This window comes from Biomphalaria glabrata, chromosome 3 (assembly GCF_947242115.1).
Source record: "Biomphalaria glabrata chromosome 3, xgBioGlab47.1, whole genome shotgun sequence".
In the NCBI taxonomy this organism is placed as follows: domain Eukaryota; kingdom Metazoa; phylum Mollusca; class Gastropoda; family Planorbidae; genus Biomphalaria; species Biomphalaria glabrata.
This window is the reverse complement of record NC_074713.1, coordinates 33,321,606-33,333,523: the sequence shown is the minus strand read 5'-3', so window position 1 is coordinate 33,333,523 and position 11,918 is coordinate 33,321,606. Positions and strand designations below refer to the sequence as shown.

The window sequence follows — 11,918 nt, the reverse complement described above, 5'->3', positions numbered from 1 at the left end:
ATTTCTGTGTGCTTCTATTTTTATTTTTTTCATCAGCTTTTTTTAAAATAATTAATCTAAAGGAACTAGTTGAAAGATATTGCTATCAGTTGCTATAGTAGTTCAAACATTGAGCATTCCAAAAGGACTTTAGGGTTAGAAGAGAAATGTTGACATTAAATAATATCCTTTAAAATGTCATCTAATTTGTTTGTCAGATAATTTTAAGAGAATTTCTTTCCTCTACTAAATAGTTACACATGCTAATGTATTTCTTTGCTCTAGAGTCTTCAGTGCTGAAAATGTCTTTGAGTATCAGTGGCCACAAGATGGGGGGGAATGGCATCTACTTCAGGAACAAATTTGTGAATATCTTAAAGTCAAATCATTCAAAAGAAAGTATCCAGGTAGAGTGCTAATCATTGCATGTTCTTATTGAGTTGTCAAGTCTAATCTGCATGTTCTTATTGAGTTGTCAAAGCAAATGTTCTTATTTTTTTCAATGATGGGAACTGTGTAAAAAAAAAATCAAAATTCCTAAAATTTCCTCAGGATCTTTTTTTTTTTACAAAATATTTAGAACATTTTCTAGCATAAAATCTGATCAAAAATTATTACTGCACCTGTTAAAAGAATATAAGTTAAGACTGGATTTTGTACCATTGCTCTGTCCCTCTGTTCAAATGGAAACCCTTACATTTGAATCTCAAATTGTAATTTGTCTACCACAAAACATTTGATAACATTTAAAAAAAAATAAGTGTGTCTCAAAGAAATCAACAAAAGATTTAGAATGAAATGAATTGATAAAATTGTGTGGCCAATTTTTTTTCATTTACAACAAGAGTAATTACAAGCCACCTAATTTATCCTTTGTAAAGACAAAGTATACATCTTTAAAAAACAACATCACCTTGTAAGTCTGCATATTGTTTGCAAACAATCTTTTTCATTCATGAGCATGAACTAGCAAACCAAACTTGAGTTCCTACTTGGGAAGCATTTCAAATATCAAGTATGTTTTTCTTTCATTCATCCATCATCTGCACAGACAAGCAGTCAAAGTTTTCCCATCTAAATGTGTCTTGTAAAATGTGCATTGACTGAAAGTAGCTAGTCAATGACTGAAAGATGATTGGCTAATCTTACAACTGCTGCTGCTTCGGAGTAGAGGAAAAACACATTGTATTTCTATTTTTGCTTCGGCTTGGATACAATGAAGGCATGTGTCTTTATTATTTTTGCAGTGAACTGTACAATGTCATATCACAAGTAGTGTCATTTGTAACATTTTTCTAAAAATACTTAATATATTAGCTCAGTTCTTTTTTTTTTTTTTTTTTTTTTAAACTCATTGACGAAACCTTATTTAGGTCACTGCGGGTTCAAAAAGATGTCCAAAAAATATCCTAAAATTTATTCAAAGTCTGTCCCCTTGACAGTTTTTTTTAGTTCTAATTATTGTCTGTCTATTTCTGTGTCAATAAAATAGATTTGTACAGGCGCATTTGTGACAAGGAAGAGAAAGATTTCCTAAGAGACAAAGGTGTAGTTACTGAAACTCAATCTGACCTAGGTGAGTAGTAGATCTGTCATGTTTACATGTATACTAGTAAAATGGAATACTACAATGTAGGACTGGATATTTAGAAAAAAAAAATATTACTGTGTACAGTTTTCAGTTGTTTATTCTAGTTGTAAATGTGTAGGAGTGTTCAAGTGTTTATATTCTAGTTGTAAATGTGTAGGAGTGTTCAAGTGTTTATATTCTAGTTGTAAATGTGTAGGAGTGTTCAAGTGTTTATATTCTAGTTGTAAATGTGTAGGAGTGTTCAAGTGTTTATATTCTAGTTGTAAATGTGTAGGAGTGTTCAAGTGTTTATATTCTAGTTGTAAATGTGTAGGAGTGTTCACATGTTTCACTGAAGGCTAACTAAATGCTTAGTTCTTCAGTTATAAAATAAGTAAAATACAAAAAAAAAATACTTTAAAAAAACAACATTACATATAATGATAGAAATTGCATTATTTATTTTGAATTAATCTTGTAATTAAATTTTAATAGATCTAGACTAACAATAATAAATTTGTGCAATTGGAAATATTTTTATTAGTTGCTTTTGTTTAGCCCAACCTTCATGCTTATAGCATGCTCGGTGCATTATGGTCCAATCACTTTTGTAGACCAGTAGGATGGCTGAGGGAGGGGTATTTGGGAGAAGGTTTCTGTGCTGTCTTTTCTGAAGCAATTTTTTTATAAAGTTGTTTGAGTCTAAATTCAAACTCGAGGTCTTGAGTCTCCATGATGGCCACTTGCTAGCCACTGAGCTTTTTAAGTCCTTAGACTTGTGTTAGTTAAAATCTTTTTTGCAAATGACCTAAGTGTCTACACAAGGTTTATCTCTCTTAAGCTTGTTCATTTTCTATCTTTAAAAAAAAAATTAATTGATTATAACTAATTGATTAATTTTTGCATTAATTCATGTATTGTTATCAAAAAGAAGAATTGTGTAAAGGTTCAAACTTGATCTGAGAATGTGAAGTGGGAGAAATAACATGTAAAAGATTCCAGACAGAATGATTTCATATATAAGCTTTGTAAAAACAAAAAGCATAATATGAAATAGCATAGACTTCTTATGATTATGCAATATGTTCAACTGTATTACATTATTCACTTTAATTCTCCCCCCCCCCCCCATTCCTCACCCCAACATAATGTAATGTATACTTTTAATCAATGGGAAATTTTGTTGTTGTTTAGACATAACATTTTACTTTGTCATGGTTAGTTCTATTTTTGCTTGAGTTTGTTTGACATAAAATGACATCAACTCACATTTACTTTTAACTAAGTTATATAATGTTGACATACAGTTATGTCATTAAATGTTGATAAACATGACCTTTTGTCTATTAGAGTTATGTCATTAAATGTTGATAAACATGACCTTTTGTCTATTAGAGTTATGTCATTAAATGTTGATAAACATGACCTTTTGTCTATTAGAGTTATGTCATTAAATGTTGATAAACATGACCTTTTGTCTATTAGAGTTATGTCATTAAATGTTGATAAACATGACCTTTTGTCTATTAGAGTTATGTCATTAAATGTTGATAAACATGACCTTTTGTCTATTAGAGTTATGTCATTAAATGTTGATAAACATGACCTTTTGTCTATTAGAGTTATGTCATTAAATGTTGATAAACATGACCTTGTGTCTATTAGAGTTATGTCATTAAATGTTGATAAACATGACCTTTTGTCTATTAGAGTTATGTCATTAAATGTTGATAAACATGACCTTTTGACATGCCATTAGGTCACCTAGAACACCAGCTAAAGAGAAAGCCAACTACTCTACTCTCTACTCACCCAATAAGGAGATGGCACTCTGTTGGTGGAATGTTTTGGTCTCTTTACATTTCATTGGAAATTCTTATTTATATATTTCTGTAGTCTCCCACCGCTGACCTGTGGTGAGTTAATGGCTGGGATCCTGGGGGACTTGTAGCCATCTGGGGACAGAGACCTGAGACTTGCACTGTTGGTTAACTCCATCTTTCATTTTCACACAGCAGGACCTGCAGCGTTGGTCTCAGCAGTTAGTTCATTTTGTGGTTGTTGGGATGGTCGGAACTAATGATGACTAGATGTCACACATCAAGTCAGACAGACATCTTGGTCTTCCTGAAGTTTTTAACAATACTTTTGAAAGGACAGAACTTGGCAGAAAGTGTACAAGATTACATTTCTTTTCAAAAGAAATTATTGATAATAAAAAAAGTGCCAGAGTCTTAGGCTAATTATGAAAAGGTGTTATTTGACACCAGGACTGTCAGTAGGACAGCTGGTCAGAGTGGTACTTCCTCCCCTTAGGCCATAGTCCTGTAGAGTTGGCAAGGGGAGATAATCAGCAGACTTAGTTAATGATGTGACCAGAGTTGTCTAAATTAGACTGTCATCTTCACAGCAGGGGGCTGAAAGGAAATGAACTAGCTCCTTTGTGATAAACTTACATCTGATTGGTTTGAGTTCTAGTTGAGACTTGACTTTTTGGCTTTAGTTGTAGAGTTTATGTACAATAGATACAGACTGGCTCTAAGATGTGTAGTCTAGTCTTGTCTCTCTCTCTCTAGGTTTGACTGCTCTCAGAAGTGAAGAAGTTTATGATCTAATGATGAAAGATTATAACGAGAAATACAAGGTGAGTCTCCAAGTAACTAGACATGCTTACATTAAACATACTTACATTTGACATACTTACATTAGACATGCTTACTTTAGACATGCTTACATTTGACATGCTTACATTTGACATGCTTACATTAGACATGCTTACATTTGACATGCTTACATTTGACATGCTTACATTTGACATGCTTACATTTGACATGCTTACATTAGACATGCTTACATTTGACATGCTTACATTTGACATGCTTACATTTGACATGCTTACATTTAGACATGCTTACATTAGACATGCTTACTTTAGACATGCTTACTTTAGACATGCTTACTTTAGACATACGTTATGTCTCCATCTATGTGTGTAAAATGTAGTATTACCTGTGGCAATGTTCCAGGAGTATATAGCTCACCTACAAGAGAAACAGAAAAAAGTCATTCGAGAGAAGCATAAAGAATACAGTGCTGTAAGTGGATTTCGTTTCTATTTTGATCAATGTCATTCCCATGTAGTAAGAACTTCATTCTCATCTTACCCTCTGTTTGATATTTTAGGCCAAACTGGACAAGTCTAAAATTGAATCCTACTCAAAGAAAGCTGCCAGATGTGCAGCAGAGTTTAATGCCAGCTTAATGAGAGACAGAAAGGAAGAAAGGAGAGCTTACTTTGACCTACAGACTTTTGTATGTTGGAGATTTCTTTGGATTTCTGGTCATATTTTATGTGACACCTAAAACACACATTGAATATCTTTGTTTGTTTCATTACAGACTGTTCACTACCCTAAACACAAATACAAGACCATCAACCCAAAGTTGACCAAAGTTGGAGCCTATCCTGTGTCCTTGATTCCTGGACAGTATCAAGAATATTATAAAAAGTTTGTTCACTTTCAGTCACATTTTACCGAAATGTTATGTAAAAAAATATTTCATGTAGCTTCCAACCCCTCCCCCCTTCCTCCAAATGGTCTGGTCTCCTTTCTGATTATAAAGAGTATGCAGATCCATGCTTGATTAATGAGCTGCCATAAAAACTTTGTAAGGGTGTTAATATCTCCATTTAGTCTGATTCCAATATCAGTATTCTAATTTGTGTTATTGCCTCTGTAACACCATTTAAAAAAAACGGTCAAAAGTCTCATTGCTGCCACTACCTAAGCATTGTGACAGAATAGGGTTTGTTGGACTAGTCCGTTTCGTTTCTTTGATTAAAAAGTATTGGGCCGGAAGTCGCTTTTTTCCCTATATATCTTTGTATTTTTCAGTTCTCTTTTTAAATTAAACTGACATTATTATGCTATAATTTTAAGTGTTCCTGATAGAGAAAAAAATTCTGCACAAAAATACGGGTAGTTGGGATATAACCCGATAGAGGCTATAAAAAAAAAAGACCTGAAACTAGCGCGTGAAACTACACATTTACAGTACTTTATTTGATGAGTATTTTACCCAAGATCTGTGATGTTTTTTTAGGACTAGCTTATTTCATGTTACCGGCATTTTCCAATACACAATTTAATACACAAAATAATTGTTGAAAAAAATTGTAGTGATTTTAAACTTTAAATGATTACTTAAAAAGGTGTGATTCTAATCAATTTTGAATATTATTTTGTTATGAATGTCACTGTTTATTTTGTGTATGTTCTAGTTTCTTAAATTTTTCTTGAGTAAAGGGGTCTTTTTTCTCCTAATGGGTATACCTGATTTCTCCAAGCAGCCTTTGTAAAATATTGGTCCTAAATAATGCTATGTTTATAAATGAAAAATCGCATGGCTGCATTATGATGAATGTACGTGTTAGTTCAATATATTTTATATTACTAGGTAACTATAAATAACCGCATAAATAGACGTAAGTTTAATTTTTTTTCTGTTAGATAAAGTCATATGGCAAATTTTTGTTTATATCCTAATTCTAAAAAGGAATAACAATAGAATTATACAGTAAAAATAATCGCTAAGTTTTTCTTTTAATAATTTTGAAAGTCTAACTGATAAGATTACAAAAAGAGTTTGTGTTTTTGCAGATGTACACAAGCTACACTATGAGTCAGTCCATCTCTTCTAATTGTTTAGAAATGAGTGTAAAAATGTAGGCTTCGATATTTTTAGCCTGAATTTAAGAAGTAACAAACTTCAAACAACTAATATATTGCCTCTTCCATAAAACTTTGTACTTAAAAAATAAATTTATCCAATGCTCGAAATCCTGCTTGTATACTTACGCCCTATTTAAATCGATCCGGTATCAATGTATTAAGTAGCAATAACCCCGCAAAAAAAATTAAATGAAAGAAGACTGAGATATACATATATTTTTGTGACGGTACGCACCGGTACGGGGTACCGGCACCTTTTTTCAATGTTGGGAAAAATTATTACTTTTCTTGTAATTCAACGTTAATTGTTAATTTATTATTAGTTGAAAGTTAGGCAATCTATCACTGAGTACCGGAGCCTCTTTTTTATTTTTACAAAAAAAAAGCACTTTATATACTTTCAGCCAACATGCCGTATTATTAAAAACACCTCTATGTGAACTTCTCAATCATCTAGAGTCTTAACAGTCATTATTTTAGACTAGATTTAAGTAGAGTCTAGACCAGTGATTCCCAAAGTGGTCTATATAGACCCCCAGGGGTCTACGAAGACCTCCAAGGGGTCTACGAAAGTGAAAAAATAAATTGGGGATCTATGAGATGTCCACGGGGGTCTACGATATTAGATTTCATTTAAGCAGGTCGAGTTACTTTATTTTCACATTTCATTAAAGTAATTATTTCCTTCACTAATATATGATTTGTACCTTCGTTAATCCTTTATCTTGCTATTCAAATGAAAAATTGTTGTAATCAATTTCAATACTTATTTAAATAGCTTAATTTTGTCTACATGCAACTAATATTTAGAAAAAGAAATGTAGACAGTACATCATTAATTATTTAAAATTGGGATTCCTTCCTTCCTTGTCAAACAAGCAGTTGCCTAAGTGACTTTTTTATGACGATATGAACCAGTTACGCTGGAAGATCATCTGAGACAATGTCACCCTGATAACAATTAAGATTAGAAAAACTTTTGAACACTCAAAGTTCAAAATAGACCCACAAAATTTCTGTTCGACATCATATAGAGAAGATGATGGTTTGTGACAGTTTTACAAGATTTCTTTACTTATAGCAAAATACTGAAAACAGCAAAGGTCAAACATTGATTCTACCAGCTGTTTTGCACAAACCTACATCTGTTATTATTAAAAGAATTTCTTTAAGCGACAATACAGTTCAAGGTCGCTTTGGTGGCATGAGTTATAAAATTAAAAGCTTCTTTTGTAAATTTTTGCAAAAGACATAAATACAGTTTGGTCTGACAAGGTGTAGCGCTGTGTGCTACAAACTGTCTAATGGTCACCATCTCATCTCTGCCTGTGGTTCCTTCTGGGTATAGGCCACCAACCAGCTTCCTCCAGGCATCTTGGTTCTGGGCGAAACTCTCCAACTGTCCGCACGTCTTGCCCATCTGCTTCCGAATCGAGGAGACCTGGAGAACCACCATCACCACCATGAAAAAATATCCAGGTATTCATCAATATCTGCCTGAGGAAGATTCTTATAATCCGCTGACCAGACAAGATCTCGAATGAGGAACTGTGGCAAAGAACAAAGCAGCAGCCCATTAAAGTAGATATCCTTCAGAAACGCTGAAGATGGATAGGTCAGACCCTTCGCAAGCCTGCATCCAACATAACAAGGCAAGCCCTAACCTGGAACCCCCCAAGGAAAGAGAAAGAGGGGACGGCCCAGGAATACATGGCGCTAATGGTCACCGTCTCCTTTTATTTCCTTAGGGTTGACCCACAAGACCTTTCCCATGTTTGGGTATAGTAACAAGGCAGCAGAGATTTGAATTCAGTTTTCCTTCTGCTAGGTGGGTAGCAAGCCAAGGTTAATGAGCCCTTCCTGCTCGAAGCTTACTGGTTTAGGCAACAGTTATTCGCCTTCGCCCTTTCAAAACTGCTCATTGCGAAACCTTTACAATGATACTTAAGGCATATTAATTAATTAATTAATATTTAAAGTTGGAAAGACTACTTCATAGAACGACAAATTCGTATATGAAACATAATATCCGTAGTTGTGTAGTTTTAAATGACTTTTTTGTTAATGGATTTGCAAAAATGTGCAAGTTGAGCAAGTTGAAAGTTGAGCAGGGGGTCTATCAAAAACCAGAAAACATAGCAAGGGGTCTACGAGACAAAAAAGTTTGGTAACCACTGGTCTAGACCTAGATTTAGTAGGCCTATTATTATAAAAATAAAAATTTAAAAAAATCAGTCATTATAGACCAGTATCACTTACCAGCATCACATGTAAAATCCTAGAACACATAATATGTAGCAACATCATAAACCACTTAGACAAACATAATGTCCTCACACCATACCAACATGGCTTTAGGAAATATAGATCATGTGAAACACAACTAATAGGACTAATTGATGATTTTTCAAAAGGTTTAGATAATAGTGAACAAATAGATGCTATCTTACTAGATTTTTCTAAGGCTTTTGACAAAGTTCACCACCATAGTTTGCTTAAAAAATTAAAATATTTCGGCATTAATGGTCCACTGCATCAGTGGATTAAAGACTTTCTGATAGGGAGAGAACAAACTGTAATAATAAATGGCTCTAAATCAACACTGATAACAGTAAACTCAGGTGTACCTCAAGGAACAGTCTTGGGTCCACTACTATTTTTAATTTACACAAATGATTTACCAAATTGCATTACTTCAGGAACAAAAGTCAGATTATTTGCAGACGATTGCATAATATATAGAACAATAAAAACAACACAAGACACAGATATTTTACAAAGAGAATTAGATGAATTACAGAAATGGGAATCAAATTGGAGCATGTCTTTCCACCCAGAAAAATGTCAGTTGTTAAGAGTAACAAAAAAACTAAAACAAATTAATTCCACTTATCTTATTCATGGCAAACCAGTAACACAGACTAAAAACGCAAAATACCTAGGTGTTATAATAAAGGAAAAACTGTCATGGAATCCACATATTGATGAAACTACAAAAAAATCAAACAAAGCATTAGGATTTATTAAAAGAAATTTCTATAAATCAAATAAGAACATAAAACTAAAATGTTATTTAACCTTGGTTAGGCCAATAATAGAATATGCATCCTCTGTTTGGGACCCCTCAACTCAAGAAAACATTAAGAAACTAGAACAGACACAAAATAGAGCAGTGCGATTCATAACAAACGAATATTCACATTTGACTAGAGTAACACCTTTAGTAAAATCACAAAATTTAGAAAGCCTTCAGGACAGAAGGCTCAAAAGTAAAGTAGCAATAATACATAAAACACTGAACCATAATCTTCAAATACAAAAACAAAATTTAATAAAATACTCTGAAAGACACAAAGATAAAGGCACATTCCTCGTCCCATATACTAGGACAAATTTGTACAAACACTCCTTCTTCCCTAGTGCTATTAGAGCATGGAATGGGTTGCCTGAGCTAGCCAGGAAAACCAGTGACTTGGCAGAATTTAAGTCATTGGTTAATATGCATGACGCGTAGGACGTAATCATCTTCTTTTTTGAAGTAACGTCTGTATTATATAAGATAAGATAAGATAGACATCATTCGCAATTTGTGGTCCGATTTATATGGTAATGCCCGGGCCGATTTTGATACCCAGTCCGCCCCTGCTATTACTATCTAGATCTATTTGATTTTTATATATAGATCTAGACTAGAATAATATTATAGATCTAAATATACTAATGGAGAGATGATATGAGGTGTTAGCTAATAGCGTTGCACAAGAAACAGACCTGGGTTTTTCTAAACTCTAATACTTGGTATGTAATAGTAAAACAGCACCTACCTAAATAAATCGCAAGTAGCAATCAAAAACCTATATTTATTGTAGTATATATAGGTCTGTGGTTGTATTTTATATAGCCTTCGTAACTTCTTCTATAGAGAAATGACTTTTGTAATTTCTTTTACTGAAAATTGGGCTATTCGCGTCTGACACATATATAATTTTTATGTTCAGCAACAAACCCTATTCTCTTTGGTCAAGACTCACTAATGCACTTGTGTGCTAGAATTCTCTTTAGTCAAGACTCACTAATGCACTTGTGTGCTAGAATTCTCTTTAGTCAAAACTCACTCATTCTTTGGTAGATTGAGTACTGCCTGAAAGAAAGCGTGTTGTTTTTAAAGATGCAGATTTGTATCATGGAAGAAAACCTGCATAGAACTAATCACAGAATTAGACTTCATTGACCTCACTAAAACATAGAACACAATAAAGCCTGTTGGATAGATGATTTCTCCAAGTTGAGTGGATTTTATTCATTCTTAAACATCTGCATAATGGTAAAAAAAATATCACCAGAATAAATGTTAATCTCTTTTCAGAAGGCTAAGTTAACTGCAGATGTTCTATTCATTTCTGCTCACATGCTTAGTAAGAGATGTCACTTTACATACAAATCTGAGCAACATAGCCTTCTCCATTGGTTTCAAGCAATGCCTGCAGCCTCTTACCAGCTGGTGTCCACTGCCCTTAGATCCTCCATGAAAGTGCAGTGCCATGTTATACGAAGATGTTGTGACCCATTCTCTGTGACACATAAAATCTGTCTTAACCACTTCTGCTGAGCACCATTTAATCTTCTCTCAATGTTTGCCAATAACTTCCGTGTATTACATGCATGCAATGCCATTGAGATGCTGATGGTGTTAAAAAAGTGTATTTATCTTAAGACTACTATGTTGCCTAACATTTGACAGATGTTGGCCACTTGAGGCATACAAAAATGGAGTGCTATTTTATTTGGTCATGTGCCTTAAACTCATGGAATGTCAAGGTCAGCTTCCTCTAGCTCTTTATTTTTTCTCGCTGTCTTTAGCTATCTCTGCTTGATTTCTTTTGTATCAGAATTAAAACAAGCTGTCTTCATTGCTTTCCTATCAGATAGGATTAGAACAAGCTGTCTTCATTGCTTTCCTAGCTGATTTTTTTTTTTTTGCTTTTGTATCAGAATGAGTGATTATTCCTAAAGCTCATTATTTGAGATTTTGTTGGACCAGAAAAAAAAATCTCAACTTTAACAGAAGTACTCTTTTTTTTTTTTTGGCAAAGGTCTGGAATAAATTAATGTATTGAAATTGATAAAAAGTTATTTATTTGATGTTCATGGACAATATAAAATTGTACAGCTCACTGAAAAAAATTAGAAATGTTTTATTTTTAGGAAAAAAGCAAGCTAGAATTAATCGGACAAAGTGAATAGAAGTAAGTAAGGGGACAAATGTCCTGTATCAAACAGTGCTTTTGGTAATAGTGACAGTGCTTGTGTAGCAGTGATCTAAATCAAACTATTCTGGGGTTACTTTGCATCTAAATCAAACTATGCTGTTCAAAGGTACCCTTCAGAAGAACTGAACTACTTGCCTGTAAAGACGGTTCTAGTTGATCCACCTAGACTTTCCTCTTATGTCCGACCACCTCCAGCTGGTGTTGTATTGGTTCCCTCAGAGAAACTGGTGAGTAGATATTTGTAATTATCTTTTTGACTTCAGTTGATGTCAATGTAATTGTTGTTTTCAAGACATGTTTGACATAGTTTTACTCCATGTTTCTTTTATGTTTAGCATGCCATCTAAATCTAAAACATTTTGTTCA

At 33.5% G+C, this 11,918-nt stretch overlaps 1 protein-coding gene across 4 annotated transcripts in view; it reads left to right on the top strand.

Annotated features, from left to right (window-relative positions):
• LOC106066129 (uncharacterized) overlaps positions 1-11,918 on the top strand; it is a 30,206-nt gene that overhangs the window by 8,342 nt on the left and 9,946 nt on the right. For all 4 annotated transcript variants that reach the window (XM_056024624.1, XM_056024625.1, XM_056024628.1 and 1 more), the window contains exons 3-9: positions 265-386; positions 1,472-1,555; positions 4,126-4,193; positions 4,576-4,644; positions 4,733-4,861; positions 4,949-5,058; positions 11,659-11,779. In XM_056024624.1, the coding sequence (XP_055880599.1) occupies positions 265-386; positions 1,472-1,555; positions 4,126-4,193; positions 4,576-4,644; positions 4,733-4,861; positions 4,949-5,058; positions 11,659-11,779 (703 nt within the window). The remainder of the gene's footprint in view (positions 1-264; positions 387-1,471; positions 1,556-4,125; positions 4,194-4,575; positions 4,645-4,732; positions 4,862-4,948; positions 5,059-11,658; positions 11,780-11,918) is intronic.